General features: G+C 39.5%; 1 protein-coding gene across 1 annotated transcript in view; it reads left to right on the forward strand.

Moving 5' to 3' along the window:
- Nucleotides 1-23176, forward strand: part of LOC149322366 (cholesterol transporter ABCA5-like) — a 72027-nt gene that overhangs the window by 24529 nt on the left and 24322 nt on the right. The window contains exons 11-25 of the mRNA XM_089540421.1: nt 143-311; nt 1956-2014; nt 2719-2829; nt 3951-4126; nt 4412-4531; nt 6872-7010; nt 7317-7407; nt 8233-8372; nt 9346-9465; nt 10721-10922; nt 11951-12120; nt 13179-13351; nt 15908-16045; nt 18778-18891; nt 20260-20430. Coding sequence (XP_089396547.1) covers nt 143-311; nt 1956-2014; nt 2719-2829; nt 3951-4126; nt 4412-4531; nt 6872-7010; nt 7317-7407; nt 8233-8372; nt 9346-9465; nt 10721-10922; nt 11951-12120; nt 13179-13351; nt 15908-16045; nt 18778-18891; nt 20260-20430 — 2093 coding nt within the window. The remainder of the gene's footprint in view (nt 1-142; nt 312-1955; nt 2015-2718; nt 2830-3950; nt 4127-4411; nt 4532-6871; nt 7011-7316; nt 7408-8232; nt 8373-9345; nt 9466-10720; nt 10923-11950; nt 12121-13178; nt 13352-15907; nt 16046-18777; nt 18892-20259; nt 20431-23176) is intronic.

Genomic DNA, 23176 nt, shown 5'->3' on the forward strand with positions numbered 1-23176 from the left:
TACACCATGGGAGAGAAATTCAAAATATGTTAACTTTCCCTAGCAATCTAATTTCAGCAAGCCATAGTGAAAAATATGTGCACCTAGTATTTCTATATTTTATATCATATTTAACACTGCAGAGCTTTCTTTCGTTGTTCAGGAGAATATGGATTGCGACGCAGCATTTTCTTCTTCCTAAAACCCTCATTTTGGGCAAAACGAACTAGGAATTATAAGGAATTATATGAGGGTAGCATTAATGGAAACTTAGACTTCAGTGAGATCATTGAACCTGTATCTTCTGAATTTCAGGGAAAGGAAGCTATCAGGTATGATTGATTATGCTGTAATATACTCTTAGCTACCAGTGATAATTATTGATATATGATGTGCAATCCATGCTGTGCAAATTTGAAGTAGTAATGATTAACTATGGCTTGTATATTCAACAGTTGTGATTAGTAATAATCTGCCTGTTCAAGTAATGTAATCTGTAGGAAATTTTGTCATAATATAGGCAATTCTTTTGGAAGCCATAATTTGTATGATATAGATAATAGGCAAAAAGTTTAATTAGGAAAAATCATTGTTAACTGGTTGTATTTTTCTTCAGTAATAACTAGGTTTGATTTAGGCATGCCTGGAGTAGCCACTTTCAGATCAATACAACTTAACCCTCACACACCAGGATGGGACATGTTAGCCCCCCACAGTCATATTTTGTTGCCGGAGTAACATAGTAAACGGTACCGACTATTCTAGCCACTTGCAGTGTACAGGGATTTTTTTAAATAAAGCAAAAACAACTGGGACAAAAAGAGTCTGAAAAGCTCTTGCTTTTTATCATTGTGCACAACACCAAGTGCAATACATTATGACCAAAAAAAGAAAAAAAGTCCCGTATGCTTTTTGTTTGTTTGTTTCTTGGTGAGTCACAATATAATGAAGCAGAAGTGATGTGTTCTTGTTGTCCTTAGGTTGGTTCCAATCAGGGGAGACACTGGATTCTTTATTATGGCGAAGAAATATTAGAAGTGTAGGGCATGTCTCAGTTTACAAAGCCTATGATTGTGAAACTGCTTTTTAAAAAGTCTTCTTTTTTATGCATCCAGACCCTTTTATCCTTGTCCTAAGCTAGAGTGCTTAGCATCAGCAAGGATGGTAATGAAGGACTGGAGAAACACAGATTTTAGACTGCAGCAGTAGGTATGCAGTAAACACTGCAATAAAGCTTGAGCTGTGAAAGAATGTGATCCTTCTTTAGCCAGTCCTACTGCAGATATGTGTGCCTGCCTAGAACAGGCAAGGGAAATAGCAGTTGCCTCCAGATACAGTAGTCTTACTGAGCTTGTATTAACTGAGCAAGACAGAGAGAAAGGGAGAAAAGAGATAAGCCTGATTCACCAACTCCCTTTAGCATTTTTTTTTAAAAAATATACGGTACATGGAAAAAATAAGAAAAATGGCAACTAGTAAAAAACTCAATAATTCCTGGGACATTTTGGGAGAAACTTTATCATGGTCTGTAGAAGGTTTGAAATTTGTTCTTATTCTTTGTGGTGTAGCATCCTATCCCTATTTTTTACATGTTATTTATGCCTCTTCTGTAATGCCCAGAAGTACATCTGCTGAACTGACTTAAGTCTACCTGTATATGAAACCCTACCACACACCACAGTGCTAAGCCCACTGAATCTTAAAGCATGTTTCTCCCATCTTAATTTTTACCCAGAAGGACTTTACTACTGTTACTAGACCAGCTTTCTCTATAACCTAAAACAGTATTCTTTTATGCTAATATAAGCATGTGATTGCTGCTTTGATTGTGTATTCCTGCATTGCAGGGGGATGGCCCTTGTGGTCTCTTCCAGCTCTATGATTCTATGATTGTATGATGTTATCTTGCTAGGGAAATTCTGTCAGACATCTGCATCACTTTAAAAAAATAATAATATAAGCTTCTCTTCTTTCAGAATCAACTGTGTCCAGAAATCTTTTGCTAAAAAAGGTGAAACTGTGGAAGCTCTGAAAAGTAAGAATTTATGGCTTTTCAAATATAATAATAATAATAATTTGTTTTATTTATATACCGCTATTCCAAAGATCATAGCGGTGAACAGCAAGTAAGCTAATTAGCAAGTAAGCTAATTTGCCCCCAACAGTCTGGGTACTCATTTTAGCGACCTCGGAAGGATGCAAGCCTGAGTCGAGCTTGGGCCCTTTTGCTGGTCTTGAACTCGCAACCTTGTGGTTTTGAGTGAATGGCTGCAGTACAGGCATTTAACCACTGCGCCACCAGGGCTCCACTGCCACAAGTGGGAGTTCTTGCATTTTAAGTGCTGCCTGTTTGCTGCATTTTGACAATGGGAATATTAGCACAGCATGTGGGCACATTTCTGTTAACCCTTCATAGATATATTAACTCGTTTCAGTGTTTTAATTTGAGGTATTAAATATCATATAAAATGGTGACAATTCTTTAAGGATGAATGGAAGTGTACTTTGTATGAGTATTTGGTAGTGGTGCTTATTGCAGAATCTTCTGTCATACTCTGTTGTAGCAAAAAGAAGGAAGAGTCTAACAAAAACTAATCTTGTGGGCTGTGTCCTGCAAAAGCTCACGGTATAATAAATTACTTAATCTTTAATGTGCGCACATGACTCTTTGTTCTTGTATCAGTGTTTTCTAATGTCATTGATTGCTCTTTCCCCACTATCACTTCATTTTTTTATTAGGTTTAACCTTTGACATATATGAAGGTCAGATCACAGCATTGCTTGGACATAGTGGAACGGGAAAAACAACATTAATGAACATTCTTTGTGGATTGTGCCCACCTTCTGATGGTAAATACTATCAAAGTGTATTTAGTTTGTCAAATTTGGGGTGCAAGATGAAAAAACAAACAAACTGAACAGTTTTAATAATCTTTTAGGAAAATAGAACACTGTGAGCTTGTTTTATTAGCTTACAGTTGTAAACCGCTTAGACACTGCTTAGGCGGTATGAAGCGGTATATAAATGAAGCTTGATTGTTTGTTTTAAGGACATTCCTACGTTCCTAAAAAGAGACCATGAATCCTGTTGGTTAGTCCCAACAAGTTGAAACACATTTCATTGGTGAGTCAACATACAAGTAAATCCCACTGAATCAGTGGGTCTACCCTAGTTAGTATTGATGATAGAATTTTGTCCAAGGAGTGCAGAAGCATTATCCAGGTGTGTGGTTTTGACTAGATCCAACTGCAAGCCTGCCCCTCCCTCTAAGGCTGGGTATGGGAGATTCCCCTTATTTCTCCATTGCAGCACCTTCACTTGCGCTGTGGAAAACCTTCTGCATGACTAGGTGTTTCTGCTAGGGACAAGCTTATATCGCCAGTTCTGCTCTAATGTTATTCTGTGTTTTTGTTTTGCTTTTGTTCCTTTTGCAACTTCCTTTCAGCAAGAAAAGATAATTTCAGGATGCTGATGGTGGGTTTTTCCAGTACACCCTCATACTGTTTTCTACACATTGCCACATGAATGTTTTTCTGGATTGATATACCTGTGCTACCTATGCAGAATAGAAAATACTTTGAAAAACAAAAATCTGCTTCCACAGAAACAGAATAAATATTTTTCATTTTACCTTTGTCATCCTTTCTGCATATATATGCAATTTCCTAGCATATATATACAATGATTTCCTTCTTCTCTGCAAATAGTGGAAATGCAAAGGGCAACAGCATATGCAAATGTCAAAAATGCCATTTAGGTTTTAAAAATCTTCTGAAAAGTTTCCATAGTGGAGGAAAATTCAGTAGGGTATAATATCATAATGATTCTGTGTACAGTATGTGGGTGCATGTGTCTATGCTCGCGTAGGCTTTTTGTCACCAGATGTGAGGTTCTGTCAATTGGCCATAGTTTCCCTTTTTTTATAATGTTTGCTTTAGATGTTTCAGTGATGATCTTTTCCTCCCATTAGGATTTGCATCAATTTACGGATATAAAGTATCTGAAATAGATGAAATGCTAGATGCAAGAAAGATAACTGGAGTATGCCAGCAGTTAGACATATATTTTGATGTCTTAACAGTGCAAGAAAATTTATCAATAGTTGCTTCAATTAAAGGGATACCTCCTAATGATATGATACAAGAGGTGAGTAAACTGGATAATAATTATATACTTTTCATATAATGATTTTGATTGAATAAAATTATTGAATTAAACTATGTTTTGAAAGTGGAGGATTGGGATGGGAAGAAATGAAGGATCACTTCAGGAATTCTGGATCATATCCATAATCTATTAAAGATCCATAAGATATAAAATTGTTTTAACCTGTTCAAAACTCAGTGCATATATAATGACAATCATCTTAGTAAATTAAAGATTTACTTGATTTAATCATATTTAAATGCTTCTTATGTTTGATTATATAAGGTTCAGAAGGTTTTGCTTGATTTGGATATGCAGCCCATTAAAGATAACCAAGCCAAAAAGCTAAGTGGAGGACAGAAAAGAAAACTGTCAATTGGAATTGCAATTCTTGGAGATCCAAAGGTAAACAGCAGTTGGCTGGGGCCATAATAATTTGTAATTTTTCATGTTGTAACATCCAGACTGCAGAAAAATCGGAACATAACCCTGTAGAACAGGGGTAGGCAAACTTTTTGAGCTGGGGGCCGGGTTGCTGTCCCTCAGACAACTGGGGGGCCGAAGCCAAAAAATAAAGAATTAAATAATTTTTAAAAAAAATTAAATAAATAAATAAACCAGGACAAACTTTTCAAATGGAAGACACTTTTTTTAAAAAAATGGAGGACATGCGAAAAAATTTGCTGATTTTTAAAAAATGTTAATATAAATGCATGTTTCTGAGGCTTCTATAGACAATTGCCCCCCTTGCCCACCGCTTGCCCCCTCCTTGCCCGCCTCCTCCTGATAGGCCAAAGACCCCACGCCCTCACGCGAAAGGCCAAAGGTGCCTTGGAGGAATATTAGATGAAACTAAAGGATGAAACAGACCACCCCTTTGGGCCACCCTCCAGACGGCTTTAGAGTGTGGCATTTTGATGCCACCCAGTTGCCCACACATGGGCCAGCTTCCGGGTGCTCTGGCCGTGTGGCGTTTAGATGCTGTATGCCGCAGGAATGCCATAAAGCTGTAGTGAGGCTGGAAAAACCAGCTTTTTATATGATATCATATGATATGTGCTGCGAGACTTTTGTTGGCCTCTATGTGGAAAACAGAACAAATTCCAGATATAGACATGTGGGTTTTAAAAGCATATGACTATATGGAAACAGATAGATTGACCTGTTATATAAATAAGAGATCAGTAAACAAACTTGAACAAGAATGGAAACCATGGTTAAATTATCTGAATGAAGAGAAAGGAACATATACTAGTACTGTATTATTTTTAATTATTTTTAAATCAAAAAGATCAATTCACTTGGTAACAGATAGAAATGTGTAGAATAAAATAAATTAGAAAAGGTTTTACTACGGTTGAAAAGAAGAGTCAGTTAAAGGGACTGAGGGTGGAGGGAAAGAGGCACAGGCGTGGACCTCCTTCTCCTCATCTCCTGCTCTCCCATCCCTTTAGCTGGCTTTCATCACTAGCTGAAGGGATGGAAGGGTGGCGGTGGGGGGGGGGGGGAGAGAAGAGATGGCCAGCTGAAGGGATGGGGGGGATGAAGAAAGGCTGGTGCACTTCAGCCTCTCTTCATCCCCCCACCCATCCCTCCCTTGCCATGGCCAGCTGAAGGGATGGGTGGGCGAGGGGATGAAGAGAGCTGCGAATAATCAAAACCGCGAATCTGAAGTCCACAAATTCAGAGGGACAACTGTACATTTTTTATCGTTATAACTGTATGTAACTATATAAACTTTTAAACTGGACAATAGGGATTTGGGGGCTGGATGAGTAACCAACTGTTCAGCTGTCCAATAGACCCAAGTAGTACTACAGAGGAAGAGAGGTTTTGATATTTTCACTTTACTGTGCACTTAGCCCCAAAATGAGCAACGTAGCAACATTATTTAGGAGAGTTCTTTGATGAACAATGGCAAAAAACTGCTCTTCTGGGGATAGTGCCCTGCCCCTGCCCCCATTTTCATTCAATTTCATGAATATTCTCTTTCCACCACTGAGCTTTGTAAATAATTACATCCTTTGTCACTGTGGCCTGTGTGGAGGATGTCTTTTTCTTAAAAAAGCACTTATGAAGTAATTTTGCCTGCATGCCAGTGGAATCTTCTATAGCGGTATAGAAATAAATTATTATTATTATTATTATTATTATTATCATCATCATCTTCCACACACAGAAGCCCCTTCCTCATCTTGATTTGGTCTTCTTACAGTATTATGTGCTATCACAAGGACACCTTGTTTGTTGGTGACCTATGAAGAAATGAGAAAAGCTAAAGGACAAATAGTTGGGGATTCTTTTCCCATTACTTAGCAGTAGGACTTTGTTGTTCTCGGGGAAAGAAGGGGAGCTTCCTGCTGATAATAATTCTGAAGCTTAACAGTCCAGTATTATAATGCAATTGTCCATTTACCCTTGAGAACTGGAGTATGGTTCCAGGCAAACTTCCAAAGTAATAGGTGGTTAACCATGTGAATTTGCTGTTGGGTGAAATGATGGGAATATATTGCAACAAAATCTTGTGTGTGTCCTCTCCCACTCTTACCTCCCTCTTGTGTGTGGATTTCAGTGTTTTGAATATATAATAATAGTCTCACAGCTTCAGGATCATTTCAATCCATATATTGAAATGCCAGTGACAACAATGGTGTGTTAGATGTCTTAGCATTGACAAATAGTATTTGTATTGGTCATAAAGGAGGCTCAGAGTTGTATGTTTTCTTTTCCATGACCAATATTTAGGTATTACTTTTGGACGAACCAACAGCCGGCATGGACCCATGCTCTCGACATACAGTTTGGAACCTTCTGAAAAACAGAAAAGCCAGTCGAGTGACAGTATTCAGTACCCATTTCATGGATGAAGCAGACATTATTGCAGGCAAGTTCAGTTAGAAGTGTATCTGTATCACAGTCATGTATCACAGTCATAGTTAGCGTGAATAAGACAACCGGGTAGTATAGACAGCTCAATGTTTCTTTATGTTTTATACCGTACAGCAGGGGTGGGTATCATGCAACCCTCCAGATGTTGTTGGATTGCAGGCTCTTGCAAACCAAGCCAGAATAGCCCACAGTTATTATTGTTGGCAGTTGCAGTCCGACATCTGGAGGGCTCCATGATATCGTCCCATACCATATAACTGGCATAATTAAATATACCTTTCCTTCTGCTCTTTTTTTCTAGATAGGAAAGCTGTGATCTCCCAGGGAATGCTGAAATGTCTTGGCTCCTCTCTCTTCCTTAAGTCAAAATGGGGAATTGGCTACCGACTGAGGTATCCTCATCTACAGGGCTATTGGGACCATATATAAGTCTGTAGTGTTGAGAAATTCAAACCTGAGTTCATATTTCTAAATAATGATTAAGCTTTAAAATGATTCTTGTTCCTATCAGCTAAAATTAAGGAATCTCCAGCCCATTGGCTGGATGCAGCCTGTGGGAGCTTCTCTGCTCCTCCTACAATTAAAAGCTTCTATTGACCAGTAGAGGCTTTTAATTGCAGCAAGGGCAAAAAATGGGCTGGAGGTTACCTAATGGAAGTAGGTTAAAAAACTTCACACGCAAGGGAATGAGATGTAGGAACAGGAGTGTTCCTGTTGGGAACATCAACTATTATGTTTCTGGCCTTCTCCTTAAAAAAAGGCACAGATACACATGCACTGCAATTAGAGTTTCAAAATGCTCTAAGTGGTCCCACTAGAGGCTTACAAAACTAAAATTCCTGCATAATGCAGGCGTTTTCAGGTTGAAGTGTGTATTTTATGTAGGAACTGGATGTGTGTGAGAGAGACTGGGGAGGGTCATTAATGAAGGGACATATCTGTATGTGCTATGTGCAAAATTGTGTGTGTGTGTGTGTGTGTGTGTGTGTGTGTATGTGTATGTATGTGTATATATATATATATATATATATATATATAAAAAGAGTATGTAATGGCCCTGCCCACTTCCCCCTGTTTCTTTTTTGAGGTAGGCTAGGAGCACAGCAGAAGAACATCATTGTAAGGAAATTTCATTTTCATGGTTTAAAAGCTTAACAGTCTTGCCAACAATAATGTTTATACCCTTATATTTCTGCCCCCTCCCCCCACCCCCACAGTATGCACATAGACAGGTACTGTAACACAGAAGGAACAGCTTCTTTGATCAGACAGCATATTCCTGAGGCCAGCTTGTTGAAACAGAATGAAGAGCAACTTGTGTATGCCTTGCCTTTCAAAGACATGGACAAGTTTTCAGGTACAAGCCATCTCTTTATTGAATATGAACAAGAAGTGGGGAGTGGAAGGGGGAAGCAGTGAAACAAAGAGAGACAAAACTGAGAAGACATTGAAGGGATATAAATTAAATGAGGTGTTACTCTTTGCATCCAGTTCTATGTATTAAAGGACTGTAAATAGTAATGCCACTGAGCAAGAAGCAAACAGAATATGTGTCTGTACTGTGATTTAAAATTAAAATAAAAACATAACCATAATAGCTAACTATCCATCTATGATAGAGATGTCCAAGTCGTAAACATAATCTATTATAATAATAGGAAATGTGTGTGCATGTCAGGTTTATTTGTGTGTCTTGGTTTTTTTTTGGGGGGGGGGAGGGGTTCAACTGCAAGTAAAGATGATGAAAATGATGATCCCATTAAGTTCTAATATATGGAATAAAAAGATGGTTCTTCTAAAGAGCCACTGAACAATAAGCTAGTACAGTCCATCCTCGCCTTACGCGGGGGATCCGTTCTGGATCCCTCCGCGTAAGGCGAATTCCACCTATGCTCGAGCCCCATTGGAAACAATGGGGCTCGTGTGTGGCGGTGTGCGCGCGCCCATTCAATTGAATGGGACGCGCCGCCCCTTCGGCTTGAGCACGTATGCTCAAGGCCGCGTATGGCGCGCCCGCGTATGGCGCGGGCGCACTGTATTTGTATAGATAAGACTTATTACATGGACATGATTGTTTTCCTCTTTTACAAAAATATTTGGGAAGTGAAGCATAGCTCACTAGAAAGCTTTAAAAAAAAAAATCAAGTGTCCTGATTGTGTATTCCTATATGGCAGGGGGTTGATGTCCCTTTTATGGACTCTTCCAGCTTTATGATTCTGTGATCCACAAAGCTTTGCTTTTGTACTAAACACCTTAAAGAAATACAAGGACATGGGTGCAACAAAGTATAACTGTGGCTTCAAACAGTAATTTAAGTTTCTTCTTCTAGCATTGTTTGCTGATCTAGACATTCATTCCCATTTGGGTGTTATTTCCTATGGTGTTTCCATGACAACTTTGGAGGATGTGTTTCTCAAGCTGGAAGCAGAAGCTGAAATTGACCAAGCAGGTGAGAAGCAATTACATAATCCCCTGTGAATGATTCCTCTTATGATATGATGACCATAATAACATTCATTTAAAATCATAATGAAAATTTTGGTGAAAGTTTGGTGAAAGAACACATTCTTCTGATGTACTTGCAATGGAAGATCTTTAGGACTGCAATCCTAAGGATACTTAATCAAGTAAGGCCCATGTCTGTAGCAAGACAGGTGAGGATTTCAGTAAGAGTTGGTTGCCCAAGGATACCAAAGTGTACTGTCTCAGGCACTTCACCTCTCATTCTCCCTTGGACAACCGTAGCTTTCTCCTGAATCCCTACTGACCACACTTCTTGTTTACACACGGATGGGAAGGGAACAAGTAGGTCGGTCATTATTCTTTTCTATAGTTTTTTTTCAGAGGTTGTCCAGCAGAAGAAAGAAAGAAAGAAAGAAAGAAAGAAAGAAAGGCACAAGCTTGATTTTTCCTCCCTGTTTATTCTTTGTCTGTTTGCTCCTCCTCCCTCCTTACCAAAACTTTTGTAGAAGAAATTCAGCAGATTGCAGAGAAAGTTGCCTTTTTTGCAATTTACAGTCAGCTTTCCATTCTGGTGTCAGATAATTTGATTTGGTGATTATGCTGGTAGCCTCTTGGCAGCAACCTTAGAGTTCCCTCAGATTTTCAGTTTACCAGTGTTAAAACATTATGTCAAATCTGTCTTTCAGCATACAGTAAATAAAATGTACAAGTGTAAGCCTGGTAAAGCTATAATGTTAATGTCCATTTTCATTTCTCTTTCCACAGATTCTTCCAAACCTTTGCTCTATAGCACACCCCACCTATTATGAAAAAGTGTTTTGTTTTGTCTTGTTTTACAAAAGGAAATGTATTGTTGCCTTCATTGCTGTCTGTCATATAGGGGCCTTCCAGGTTGCAGGGCCCAAAATCTATGCTGCGTAATCTGTGCCAAACAGCACAAGCAACAAGGGTTTATTTATGTTTCTAGAGATTTTTGTTTTGTTTCACTTCTTAGGTTGACTCTTCCCAAGTTGCTCAAGATATATGTATCTGCACCACTTTAATTAATAATGGTCCCTTTCCTCAAATGATTTTTATTTCTGGTGCTACCAAGAAGAATTTATATCCCTAATTTTTTTGTGGTACACTTCATTGAGTTTGTTGCTGAGAACTGCAGTAAAAATAACACCAAACTTTATAGATCAATGGCCTAGTCAGAAGGAATGAATTCTAAATTATCTGACCTGTTATCTCTTTCCTAGATTTCAGTGTGTTTAGCCCAGAGCAAGCTGGAGAGGAAATGGATACCACATCCATCAGTGAGTTAGAGCAAAGCTTACTGATGCTATCTGAGACAAAATCTTCTACACTAAGCAATAAATCCCTCTGGAAAAAGCAGGTCTTTACCATGGCAAAGGTTCACTTCCTTAACTTGAAACGTGAAATCAAGTCAGTGACAGCTGTGTGAGTATGTCACCTTTGTATTTATCTAATATTGGAAAGCAACTTATTATAATAAGGTGGGGGACACTAAGGAGCATGGATTTTACAATATGGTTATGTATAATTTTCCAGTCGTATAAAGCTATGTGTTCAAGTACAAGTCTCTGTTGGTTATGACTGAATATTGTGGTTTAGTGCATTTCATAATCAAAGGCAGTGCTTGGTCCCAATGCATACTGGTACACTGGAGCTTTAAAAAGGAAAAGAGATTCTAGCTGAACATTAGGAAGAACTTCCGACAGTAAGAGCTGTTCGACAGTGGAACACACTCCCTCGGAGAATGGTGGAGTCTCCTCCTTTGGAGGTTTTTATGCAGAGGCGGGATGGCCATCTGTCGGGTATGCTTTGATTGAGATTTCCTGCGTGGCAGGGGGTTGGACTGGATGGCCCTTGTGGCCTCTTCCAACTCTATGATTCTGTAATTCTATGAATTCTATGAACCTGAGCAAAGCATGGATTAATAAAGGCTTCTATGATTTTTTTATTTATTTTTTGCATACATATAGTACTTTATTTTATATTCTGAGCCAGTGATGGCGAACCTATGGCACACGTGCAAGAGGTGGCACTCAGAGCCCTCTCTGTGGGTGCATGTGCCATTGCCCCAGCACAGAGTTTGCCAGAGTTTGTTACTAGAAAGCCAGAGAGACATGGCACTTTGCAATAAATAAGTGGGTTTTGGGTTGCAGTTTGGGCACTCAGCCTTTAAAAGGTTCCCCATCATTGTGAGCTGTTAAAGCACTCTTAAAAAATAGTGTTAAATTTGTAGTGTGAGAACCATAGCTACCTGAGCATCAACAGAACTTAAAACATAACAAGTTTTTGGTTATAACTTAAGTCACCCTGTGTACTCAAATTTACAGATTGATTTTAAAAAAGAGATTGTTCAAAGCTTGGTCATTCCATCACTGATTCAAAGGACAGACCTTCTTAAATAGGCTTTTCTATCATTTATATTAGTTTTACTTACGCTTTTTCTTTTCTTTCAGGTTCTTGCTATTTACAATATTTCTTGTTATGCAGATTTCTATGTTTGTTATACATAATTACTTCAAAAATGCTGTGGTCCCTATCAAACTGTCCCCAGACTTATACTTTCTTAAACCAAACGAAACTCATCATAAGTACAAAACTAGTCTCCTCATTCAAAACACCACTGGTAAGTAATTAAAAGCGAAGTATATTTTAAGTACAATGTTTTGCTTTTATTAATTTCAATTTTTGATATTTCCAATTTTATATCACATAATATACAGAAGAAATAAATTTAAAGTACTTATGTGTACACAAGTTGAGAATGGCCAGGCTTTTAAATGGTGATCACATGACAGATAACCCAGTCCTCTCTGGAACTGAAATATATCTGGGTGGGTTTTTAAAATCCATTCACATCTGAATTAGATTTCTTTTTGAAGAAGCGGCTCTACCAGCACTACACACACAGGCCCAAAACACATGGGCCAAAAGAAATCCGCTTTGGGGGCATGGCGTTTAGATGACGTACTTCCCAAAACAGCTGGAAGCTGCGCCGACGTTCTCCTCTGGTCCAAAGGACTGGATCAAAAGGCAGCGGTTTTAATCTGGTTCCTGCGCCGTGCAGTTTGGGACTGCAGGCTGCAATCCCAAAAAATTCCCTGTTTTAATATATGATAAAAAAATCCCTACTTTAATATATAAGACTCTGGAGACCAGGGTTCAGTTCCCCACTTGACCATGGAACCCACTGGGTGACCTTGGGTGAGTCACATGCTCTCAGCCTCAGGGGAATGCAATGGCAAACCTCTGAAAAAATCCTGCCAAGAAAACTCCATGATAGGTTCCTATTAGGGTCGCCATAAGTCAGAAATGACTTCAAGGCACACAGCAACAACAAGAAGTGCTATGTATGTATCATATATGATTGCTGCATATGTCATGATACATATTCTGAATAAATAATTACAATGAAATAAATGATAGAACAATACTATTGATAGTATATTATATTTATTATCCAGTGTTCAGCGGATGTGTTCCAGGACATTGATTCTGCTTATCATAGGCCTCCACCATCAGTTCTCTTTATGTAGTGGGGATATATTTGTATAGAGCTGCATTTGGCATAGCAGATAAAAGGCATTTTCTTGCATTTTTGATGTCTTTTGTGTGCACTGAAATACATTTGAGTGCAAGGAGTCTCTGATTCTCACACATCTTTTCCTCATTAACTTAATTTAGATGCCAATATTGATGACATCATCAGATCTCTTAAGAACCAGAATATACTGACAGAGATAGTCAATGGCAGTGATTATGGATCAGCTGATTCCCAGAGTACAGCATTTAACAGCAGTGGTTATGTGGCATTTGCTCCACACAGTGCAGCATTGAAAGTGTTAAGTTTAGACAAGGTAAGAAGAGATATTTGTGTTGTGGAAACATAAAGTGCTCCAACAATCTTGCGTATGTAAATTATGTATGTGTGGTGGTAGAGCATCCCAGTCAACGATTATGATAGAGTAACATTATTACCAACTTGATGGGTTGTAGCCCACAAGATTTTCTGTACCAGGAAAAACCTTTGGAAATAAAAATGCCTTGACCTGTAAGGACACCAAAGTAGAGTTCAACCTACTTAAAAGGATATTCTGCACGTAGCTGGCAATATCACTAACCCAAGCAAAATTGTGCCCCAGTATACTAGAGTTCAGTGAGCAGTACAGTATAAATGAAGTGATAAGCATATGACCATATGTGCAAAGTATGAAAAGGAATATATGGCAACAGACAGTCTCTACGATATGAGGCACCAGAGCTGTTTGGGGCATCAGGATGCATGGATTTTTTTCTCTTTGCTTGCTAGATAGTATTTGTGGCCATTGTAGAATCCTCCCTCCCAAAATCCTCTACATGTGGTAGAATGGTCAGAAAGAGGGGTTGTGAAAGGCAGAAGCAGCACATCTTTGGAAAGCTAGCACTTTGAAATAGGCCTGGAGGCTGCTGGTGCAGATTAACAATTTTGGTTTGATACACTCTGTATGACCTGCTCCCACCTCCCCCCGCAAAAATGTCAGGTGTAGGATTCTGTTCTGAGGATTTGTACCATCTTCAATGGAAGCATCAAATTGACTGCATTATAGTAATCTAAGGAGATTATCACATGGTTACTGCTGGCGAAGCAGCCATTTCAGCTGAGGCAATACAAACTGGATTAAAGGACTCCCACAGCATAGACGGACACACACACACACACACACACACACCATTCCCATTGAATAGTGATGAGCCAACCATTTCACCTGGCATAGTACAAACTGGATTTAAAGGATTTCAACTGCACATATGTGTGTGTGTGTGTGTGCGTGCATGCACACATGCACGCACGCACACACAGACGCTTATATAATTCCCATGGAAAGCAAGAATTCTTACTTCTGAGAAGGCAACCATTTCACCTGGGGCAGTACAAACTGGATTAAAGGGATTCCACTAGATGGGCGTGTGTGCACGCACACGCACACACACACCATTCCCCTTGGTTGAATTAATGCTGAATATAAAAAAAAAATAATGACAGTGGAAGATCTACAAGAATTCACCCTAGACAACAAGAAAATTGAAATAATTAAAGAGTTCACATACCTTGGTTCAAATATTGATCTGAATGGAGACTGCAATCAAGTAAAATCCAAAAAAGACTAGGATTGGGAAGGGCAGCTATGAAAGAACTAGACAAGAGCATAAAATGTAAAGACATAACTTAACGCTAAAATGAGGATAGTCCAAGCCATTGTATTCCACATCATCATGTACTTATGTGGGACCTGGACAGTGAAAAAAAGCCAATAAGAAGAAATTCAACTCCTTTGAAATGTGGTACTGGAGAAAAATACTGAGAATACCATGGACAGCCAAAATAAATAAATAAACAAACAAATAGGTTCTAGAACAGATCCAGCCTGAATTCTTTCTGACACTCAAGATGGCTAAATTGAGACTGTTGTACTTTGGTCATATCATGAGCAAAAGACAATGTTGCTTGGAAGGATGGAAAGCAGTAGAAAGAGAAGAAGATCAAATGCCAGATGGTTGGACCCGATCAGGGAGCCTGGGCCTGCAGGACCTGAGCTGAGAGGTTTAGGACAGGGGGTCTTTGATATGTCTCAGCCACAGGGTCAAAGGGCCAAAACAGATGGCCCTGAAGGAGCAGCTTCAAGCTGCCTCTGAGAAAGATGGATCGGGGCCGTGGCAACCACACACCACAGCCCCAATCTGGCTTTTGGCCAGCCCAAAAAGAAGCGGCAAAAAGTTGCTCCTTTTTGAGCCAGCAAAAAGCTGTCTTTTTTGCTGTTGCTGTGGCTTTGCAACACTCCTGTGGCATGCAGCATATAAACGCCTTGCTGCAAAGCTGCCTGCTGTGTGGACTGGCGGGTGGGTGGCTTCACCGCGGCTTCTTGCCGGTTTGGGGGAGTGTGTCACCTAAATTACATGCCTGCAAGCCGCCACAAACAGGCCATTTGTTTCACCCCGAAGTTGACTCCAGGAAAGTTAACAACAAACCACAATCTTAATTCATTTTTTGTTGTGAGGAATGGAAGCTTACTGGTAAAAGGAGAAGAAACAAAACAGTGCAATTGTGATTTAACACAAATCCTAATATATCAGTAATGTAATCATAGTGTTTTCATAGGCCATCCCAAGTAAGAGACATCACTGCTTCAAAGAAACACTGGGAAGTAATGTTCTCTGTTACAGCCAATAATAAATAATGAAGAAGAGGTGTTAACATTGTTTTACCATTATTTACAGTCAGTGTTGTGACAGGCTTTTAAAAACCCACTTTGTAACATATTACAGATATTTGAGTTTTCAGGAGAGCTGCATATTTTGAATGTATGATTTCACAGAACTGTCAGAATTCTTATTTTTGATTCTGAAACTAATTTATGAAATACTTGTCATTGCAGAACTATGTTTTTACAGCTGCTTTTAACCGTACCATGGTACATTCTTTGCCTGTTATGATGAATATCATTAGTAACCTGTATCTGCACAAATTAAATGTGACTGAAACTATCCATGTCTGGAGTAACCCTTTTTTCCAAGTAAGTGTTTTTAAAGCCCAAAGGCGGGAATTGTAAATAGAAGTAATGAGAAAAAATAGTTCAGTTGTTTGTTTCTTAGGAATCAGTGCGCTCATCAGATTCCAGTATGGATTCCTCTGTGGTTTCTTTCCATCCTATCTTTCTAACATTAAATAATGGATAATGTTTTCCCAAGAGTAATAGTAATAGTAATAGTAATAATGTGTTTGCTTGCCACATTTTTAACATTTATGTCCTTTTGAATTTTTTTCTCTGCACATATACATAAATGCTTCTGTACAGACTCATTTTAAACTGAGAATGCCCACCAAGGCACTCTGGTAAACTAAAGATGATGGAATCTCTGTCGGTCCTTTACTGCTCTGTGAACAGATTCCCATCCGCATCCCCACAATAACATGCTTTTTTGAAAAAGAAAAGAAAAGAGAATATGATTACTAGCGTCAGTTTTAATATTTCCATGTTGGATGCAGATGGTGGGTCTCTTTCCTTCCACCAGTACACTGTCATCTGCTGCTATCTCTCACAGTTTTTCTAATGCCCATAGGACTCCAAACATATGCCCCCGAGACCAGCCTTAAGCGTGCCACTGAAATTCATTCATTTTTAAAGGTTATGTCTTATTTGCATACTGATACCACACCTTTTCTTTTATATGAAAGCATTACAGAAGCAAAAGGCATTGCATACATAAACTGCAAGCATGTAGTACGCTCGTCCTTCCATATTCACTAGGGTTGGGGCACAAGACCCCTGTGAATATGGAAAAAACGCAAATAACAAAAAAACACCATGTTTTTACCTGAGAGGACACTTTTTTAGGAATCTCTAGGTCCTCCAGTGAGGCTATGTGGTCAATGTCTGATAGATACTGACCATAGAACTGCACTAGAGGAGCAACAAATGCCTAGTAGAGTATTTTCTCTGGGAATCTCTAGGTCTTTCAGTGCAACTTTTAGTTAAAGTTGACCATAGAGTTGCACTGGAGGACCTAGATATTCCTAGAGAGAACATATTAATCAAATTCATGAATAATCAAATCCGCAAATAAAACTGCAAATATGGGGGGATGAGTGTATTCCTGTGTACAGAGCTCCGTTCCTCTGCATCTTTAGTTTCTTTCAAGAAACAATTAAAAACGCATCTATTCCAGCTGGCTTTTTCACTTTAGGTAATAGTCCTTTTTCTCTGCTCCTGTTCTTTGTTTTTCGACCCCAGACTAGTGCAATATATTGTCCTTTTCTTGCCCCTAGTGAATTGCGATTTGTATAGATTCCCGTTCATACCCCTTGTAATGATGTTTTTAAACTTTTATATTGTAATGCTTTTAACTGTATTTTATTATTCTTTGTCTTGTAAGCCGCCTTGATCATGCAATTGGAAAGGCGGGGTAAAAATAAAAACTATTATTATTATTATTATTATTATCTGCCAGCTTTTTTTAATTTTCTAAAATAATGAACAATATTAAATGCATCAGTGTTAGGAATGAAGGAAAGATGAATCAGAACAATAAATGTGGAGAGAGTGATGGCTTCATATGAGGCCTTCCATATTGCTAGAAACCTAATCTCCCCTTTCATCCATTACCACTCTAGAGGCAAAAAAAAATATAGGGGAGGAAAAGAAAAAGACAGTTGTAAAGCTCATGATGGTTCTCTATGCATCCAGCTCCAGTCCCCATATGTTAAGAGTAGAGATATGAATGTTAAGATGGTTGTCAGGTTTTCTTCTCCACCCAGGAGCCTCCCCCCCCCCCAAATAATTTGATAAAATGGATTAATGAATATTTTCATTTAGAATGATGAATAAAATGTTTAAGGCATAATGTTCACATTTTTACTGCCCCAAAATCATTTCTAAAATCTAAGAGCATGATCTTTATGTAAGACTATGTAAAGTACCATATTATTAAAAGTCCTGTTTTTGGTTGCCTTTGTTCACTTCTATTTATGGGAATGAATGAATGAATTATATCTGCTTGACACTATGGAGAACTAGTGACAATAAATTAATTTCCTATGGCCTCAAGCAGATGGGCGGCTTGGAGCAGCCTCTGGCCACTCCAGCCACAAGCATGCCCTGAGCAATGCAGGACTGCAGTAACCAGATGCCACAGTCCCAAGGCCGGTCGCAACAGTAGTCCACAACAGACCGCCAGCAAGCATGTATTCCTTTTACAGCTGGATTTGGGCTTCCTTTGGTAGCCGCAGCGCAACTTCAGCCCAATCCAAGGAGCATGGGTCACCTGAATGCCATGCCCCCAAAGGGGCCACTTTTGGCCCATCACCTTCAGGCCTTTGTTTTACTAATATTGATGGTTTCTTCTGATTTTTTACATTATTATTGTGGGTTTGCTCTTAAAATTGCAGAACCAAATAAGTTTTATGGTTCAAGTTTTTGTTACAGTATAGGACCTGGTTGTTCCATCTGTAAGAAAAAAAATTAAAAGTATGTTCAATTTTTATTATGTTTAGAAACTATACTTTTAATATGTCGGACATGATGCCTTTATGCCAAACCAAGTCATACATAATGCAATTTATGCTCCTGAAGTGACAAGGTGACTTTCAATCTGTAAAGGGTGCTAATATTTCATTTCCCGCAAAATGTCTACTTTTGGGGAAATTATTTTGGTCTATGCCTTCAAAATTTCCATAAATTTTACATCTCTAGTGGTTATGTATGGTAGGTGTTTTCATTTTCTCATATTAAAATATATTAACCTGCAGGAAATTACAGATATCGTCTCCACATTAGTACTGTACATTGAAGCTCTGTTGCTAGGAGTCATTGTAACTGGGATGCCACCATATTTTGCCATGGAGAATGCAGAAAACCATAAGGTAATATATCAAATTATAATGTTTAAAAAGAAATGCAAATTCAAATCATATATATTGGCTCACACCACAGTGGTTTCTCTGTACAAATTTTGTCATTTGGACTAGTTGAAAAACACCTTTTTTGGCCTTCATGTCTCATATTAGATCATCTCATATATAATATTGAAGCAAGTTATTAGCAATATATGAATTATGACTGACTGTTCTCTGTAAATCTCAACAAATAATAAGTGATCTCTTTGAGATTATTACTGGTTGGTATCTTTCAGCTAATTAATCCTATGCCAAACTTTCTACATAACCTATGGGTCTATATTTTAAATAAATTATAGGATTGTTTTGAGGATTGTGTGCCTGTTTGAATGTAAACAGATGCTGATCTTGTATGTATTTCCAGTTCTGTTAGAAACATCGAAACATCCAGAGTGCCTCAGTCAATTTACAAACTTTAAGGTTTATATCATAAAATGTTTAATTATTATTTGGGAAGAAATGCTGTTTTAGCTAGTTAACCTGTTTGGTAGGCCTTAGATAATGGAGAAATTCACCCCCACCCCCACCCCCCCATCAAATTGGGATTTTGACCACAGCTATGGTTTCTAATGCTGATAAAACAATTTTCTGAGTGGATCTGGGGCCCGTTCATATCTGGTAGGCTCTAAGCCAATCTGGAAACATAGTGGATCCTCTGTTGTAAAGAAAAAAGTTATTTTTGTCTTTCAGTTGGAACATAGGAGCATTTATTGTAACCTTTCTCTTGTGGCAGTGTTGGAATTTGATTTGTAGGGTTTTTGTTTTTTGAGTCTAAAGTCTATCATTTTGAGGCTTGTACAAGAAATGTACTTGTGAAGTGAAAGTGTTCTCAGCCCAGAGATTTGATGTATAGTTGGCCCTTCCCTTACGCAGGGGATCCGTTCCGGACCCCGTCACATAAGGGAAAAACTGTGTAAAGTCAAGCCCCATTAGAAACAATGGGGCTCGTTCCCACGGTGCGCACGAGGCATGATGTGGGGCATGCGCCACGGGCACGCACCCCATTGTTTCTTCTGGGGCGTGGGAGAAGCCTTTCCGGCACAGCTCCCAGCATATGCTGGAAGCCACATACAGCATGCTTGCGTATGATGTGGGCGCACTGTATGTATCACAGTCATTGCTCACAAAAAAAAACCCTGTTAGAACATTTCAGCATTACAATTTAGGACAGGAAAGAGTCATTTTGTTATTACTATTATCAAACTGTTGTGAGTCAGAAATCTTCTTTCAATCTATTGCTGGTTTAAGCAGCTAAAGAGAGGGAGAGGTGTCAAGTTTGTTAGGTGTGGTCTTAATTGGCATGTGTTTTAAATATTTGCTTTTGCATTTTTTCAGATCAAAGCCTATACTCAGCTGAAGATCTCAGGTCTTTATCCTTCTGCTTATTGGTGTGGACAGGCACTAGTTGACATTCCATTATTTTACCTTATTCTTCTCCTTATGATAGGAAGTTTATTTGTATTTCACCATGGAGTTTATCTTTTTCCCGAGAAATTTCTTGCGGTGGTAAGTCTTGTTATTGTTTCAAATAGATTTTCTATTATTTTCCTCCCTTTTTGTTGTTCATATATTTGGATTTTAAACTATCTCTTCTCAGAATTGGAGGCTACGGAAGAAAAAAATAGGTATTCAGAATATTTAAATCAGATAGAAAGGATGTTTGACTTGTATGTTTTTTAAAAGTTTGGTTTTTTTCTGAATGTTTATTTGATAAATAACAAAATAAATAATATTTATAAAATATTATATAAAGTCATACAATTTAAGTGTTTGCATGCCAAGGCTAAACCTATATTTATTATATTTATACCCCACTCTTCAGCCACAAGGGCTCTCAGAGCAGCTTACAAACAGATAACTAGACAGTTCCCTGCCCTCAAGCTTACAGTCTAAGAAGACATGAGACAAAAGGAGAAGGGAATGGCAGTGGGGAAGGGAAATAAGTCCAGCAGTTCTTCTCTCCCTCTGAGACCTGGACCTAATAATAATAATAATAATAATAATTATTATTATTATTATTATTATTATTATTATTCCACTTAATCACAGGGAATCCAAGTGGATTACAGCATTAAAAGAAATACAGTTAAAAATGTATACATTAAAAATACCCAAATCCCTATTCCCCCCACCCCAGATGAACTAGAAGGAGAGCCTTTTTTTTACTCTAGGCCAGGGCTGCACAAGATGCTGCCCGGGGGCCAGATGCAGCCCACCAAAGGATTTCTGGAGGCCCAGGGCCCCATTGTCAGGAGGAGGGGGATGTTCTGGCTCCCAGAGTCCTCTCTCGATCGCACAGGGCTTTGGAGGATGGGAGCAATGGACTCTTCCCCCAGAGTTTGCCTCTGCTTCCCAGGGGAGCTTTTGCTCAGGGAAAGCTTACAGCTCCTCTCACCCCATTGGCCAGGCAGGCCCAAAGGGAGCAGCTTTTTGCAGGCAAGCAGCGGAGACAGCTGGGAGGGCAGACAGTAAGAGAACTAGAGATCACCAGAGAGCCATGGGCCTTTCTTCTGGTAAGTGAGGGGGAGGACGGGAGAAAGAGAGGAGGATGCCCAACCACCATGTTGTCCTCCTACTCCTCTTCTGAGTCGTTCGCTTTTGAGCAGCCTAGAGGTTTTGCTTTTGAGTGGCAATACTGCTCACCTAGCGAAACCCCAAGGCCACTCAAAAGTAAACAACTCAGCAGAGAAGGAGGAGGACAACGTGATGGTCGGGCATCCTCCTCTCTTTCTCCCGTCCTCCTCCTCCTCACAAGGCTGCCCACCCAGCAATGGGGAAAAGAGACAAAAGAGGATGGGGGAAAGAGACAAGGATGTTCACTCACTGTGTTGTCTTCTTCCTCTTCTGCTGAGTCATTCACCTTCAAGTGGCAAGGCAGCCCACCTGGCAAAACCCCCAGGCTTCTCAAAGGTGAATGACTCGGCAGAGAAGGAGGAGGTCAACACGGTGGGTGGGTGTCTCTTTCCCCCATCCTTCTCCTCCTCCTCATCCTCTGGAAGGAAGGGAGGAAGGAAGGAAAGGAGGAAGGAAGGAAAGAAGGGAGGAAAGAAAGAATCAAGGAAGCGAAGAAGTGGAGAAGGAAAGAAAGAAGGGAGGGAAGGAGGGAAGGAGGAAGAAAAAGGAGGGAGGGAGGGAAGGGAAAGGAGGAAGGGAGGGAAGAAAGTAGCAAAGAAAGGAAGAAGGAAGGGAGGGAGGGAGAGAGAGAGGGAGAGAGGAAAGAAAGAAGCAAAGGAAGGATGGAGGGAGAGAGGAAAGAAAGAAGCAAAGAAAGGAGGAAGGGAGGGAGTGAAGAAAGAAAGAAAGAAAGAAAGAAAGAAAGAAAGAAAGAAAGAAATAATAAAGGAAGGAAAGGAGGGAGGGAGGGAGGGAGGGAGGGAGGGAGGGAGGGGACGCCTTGCCTCCTGGTAGGGTGACTAGACTTTCCCTCCTTTCCCCAGACATGTCCCCCATCTTAGCCTTCCTGTCCAGGAGGAGGGATTCCACAATGTCCTCTATTTTGAACATGGCTAAGAAGTATGGATTTGCATTTTGCGTCCAGCTTTTATTTGGTCATGCCCCTATTTTTTTTTTGTAATGTCCTACATTTCACCTAAATGTCCTACATTTCAACTAAAACTGTTGGCGGCCCGAACAAACTTAGCCAAGCTTAATTTCCTCCTTCCAAGTTGGGCACCCCTGCTCTGGGCCATGCCTGATGGAGCTGGGCCAGCCTTTCGCTCCCTCTGAGGCCGGATTATTTCAGATGGCATGGAGGGAGGGCCTTAGCAATAGCAATTTCCCCCTACAAACTGGGTATTCATTCTAGTGACCTACAGAAGGATGCCATGCTGAGTCGACCTGGAGCCCTTGGTTGGTATTGAACTCACAACCTTGTGGTTTGTAAATGAATGGCTGCAGTACAGGCATTAACCACTGAGTCACTAGGGCCACCTTCTTACTCTGGCTAGGCCTGAGGCCAGATGATGTCCAATATCTCAAATTGTGCCTGAAAAACAGTTGGGTGCCACAAACAAGACTAGGAATTTGTTTGAAAGGGCTAGTTCAGTTAGGTGCTGAACTACTATATTCTTCATGCAGTTTCATGGGAATGTTTTAAACTGAGATGTAAAGAATACTTAAAAATGTTTTTATCCTCAGAAAGAGATGTTTCAGCTTCAAGGAAATGGTCTATTGCCAAAAGAGTTTTTGTCTTTGCATTTCTGCCAAAGAAAGAAAGAGATAATTTGTGCAACCCATCTCCCATCTTTGTGAA

Source organism: Sceloporus occidentalis, unplaced genomic scaffold (assembly GCF_023333645.1).
Source record: "Sceloporus occidentalis isolate IW3139 unplaced genomic scaffold, rSceOcc1.0.p SCAF_1, whole genome shotgun sequence".
Lineage (NCBI taxonomy): Eukaryota > Metazoa > Chordata > Lepidosauria > Squamata > Phrynosomatidae > Sceloporus > Sceloporus occidentalis.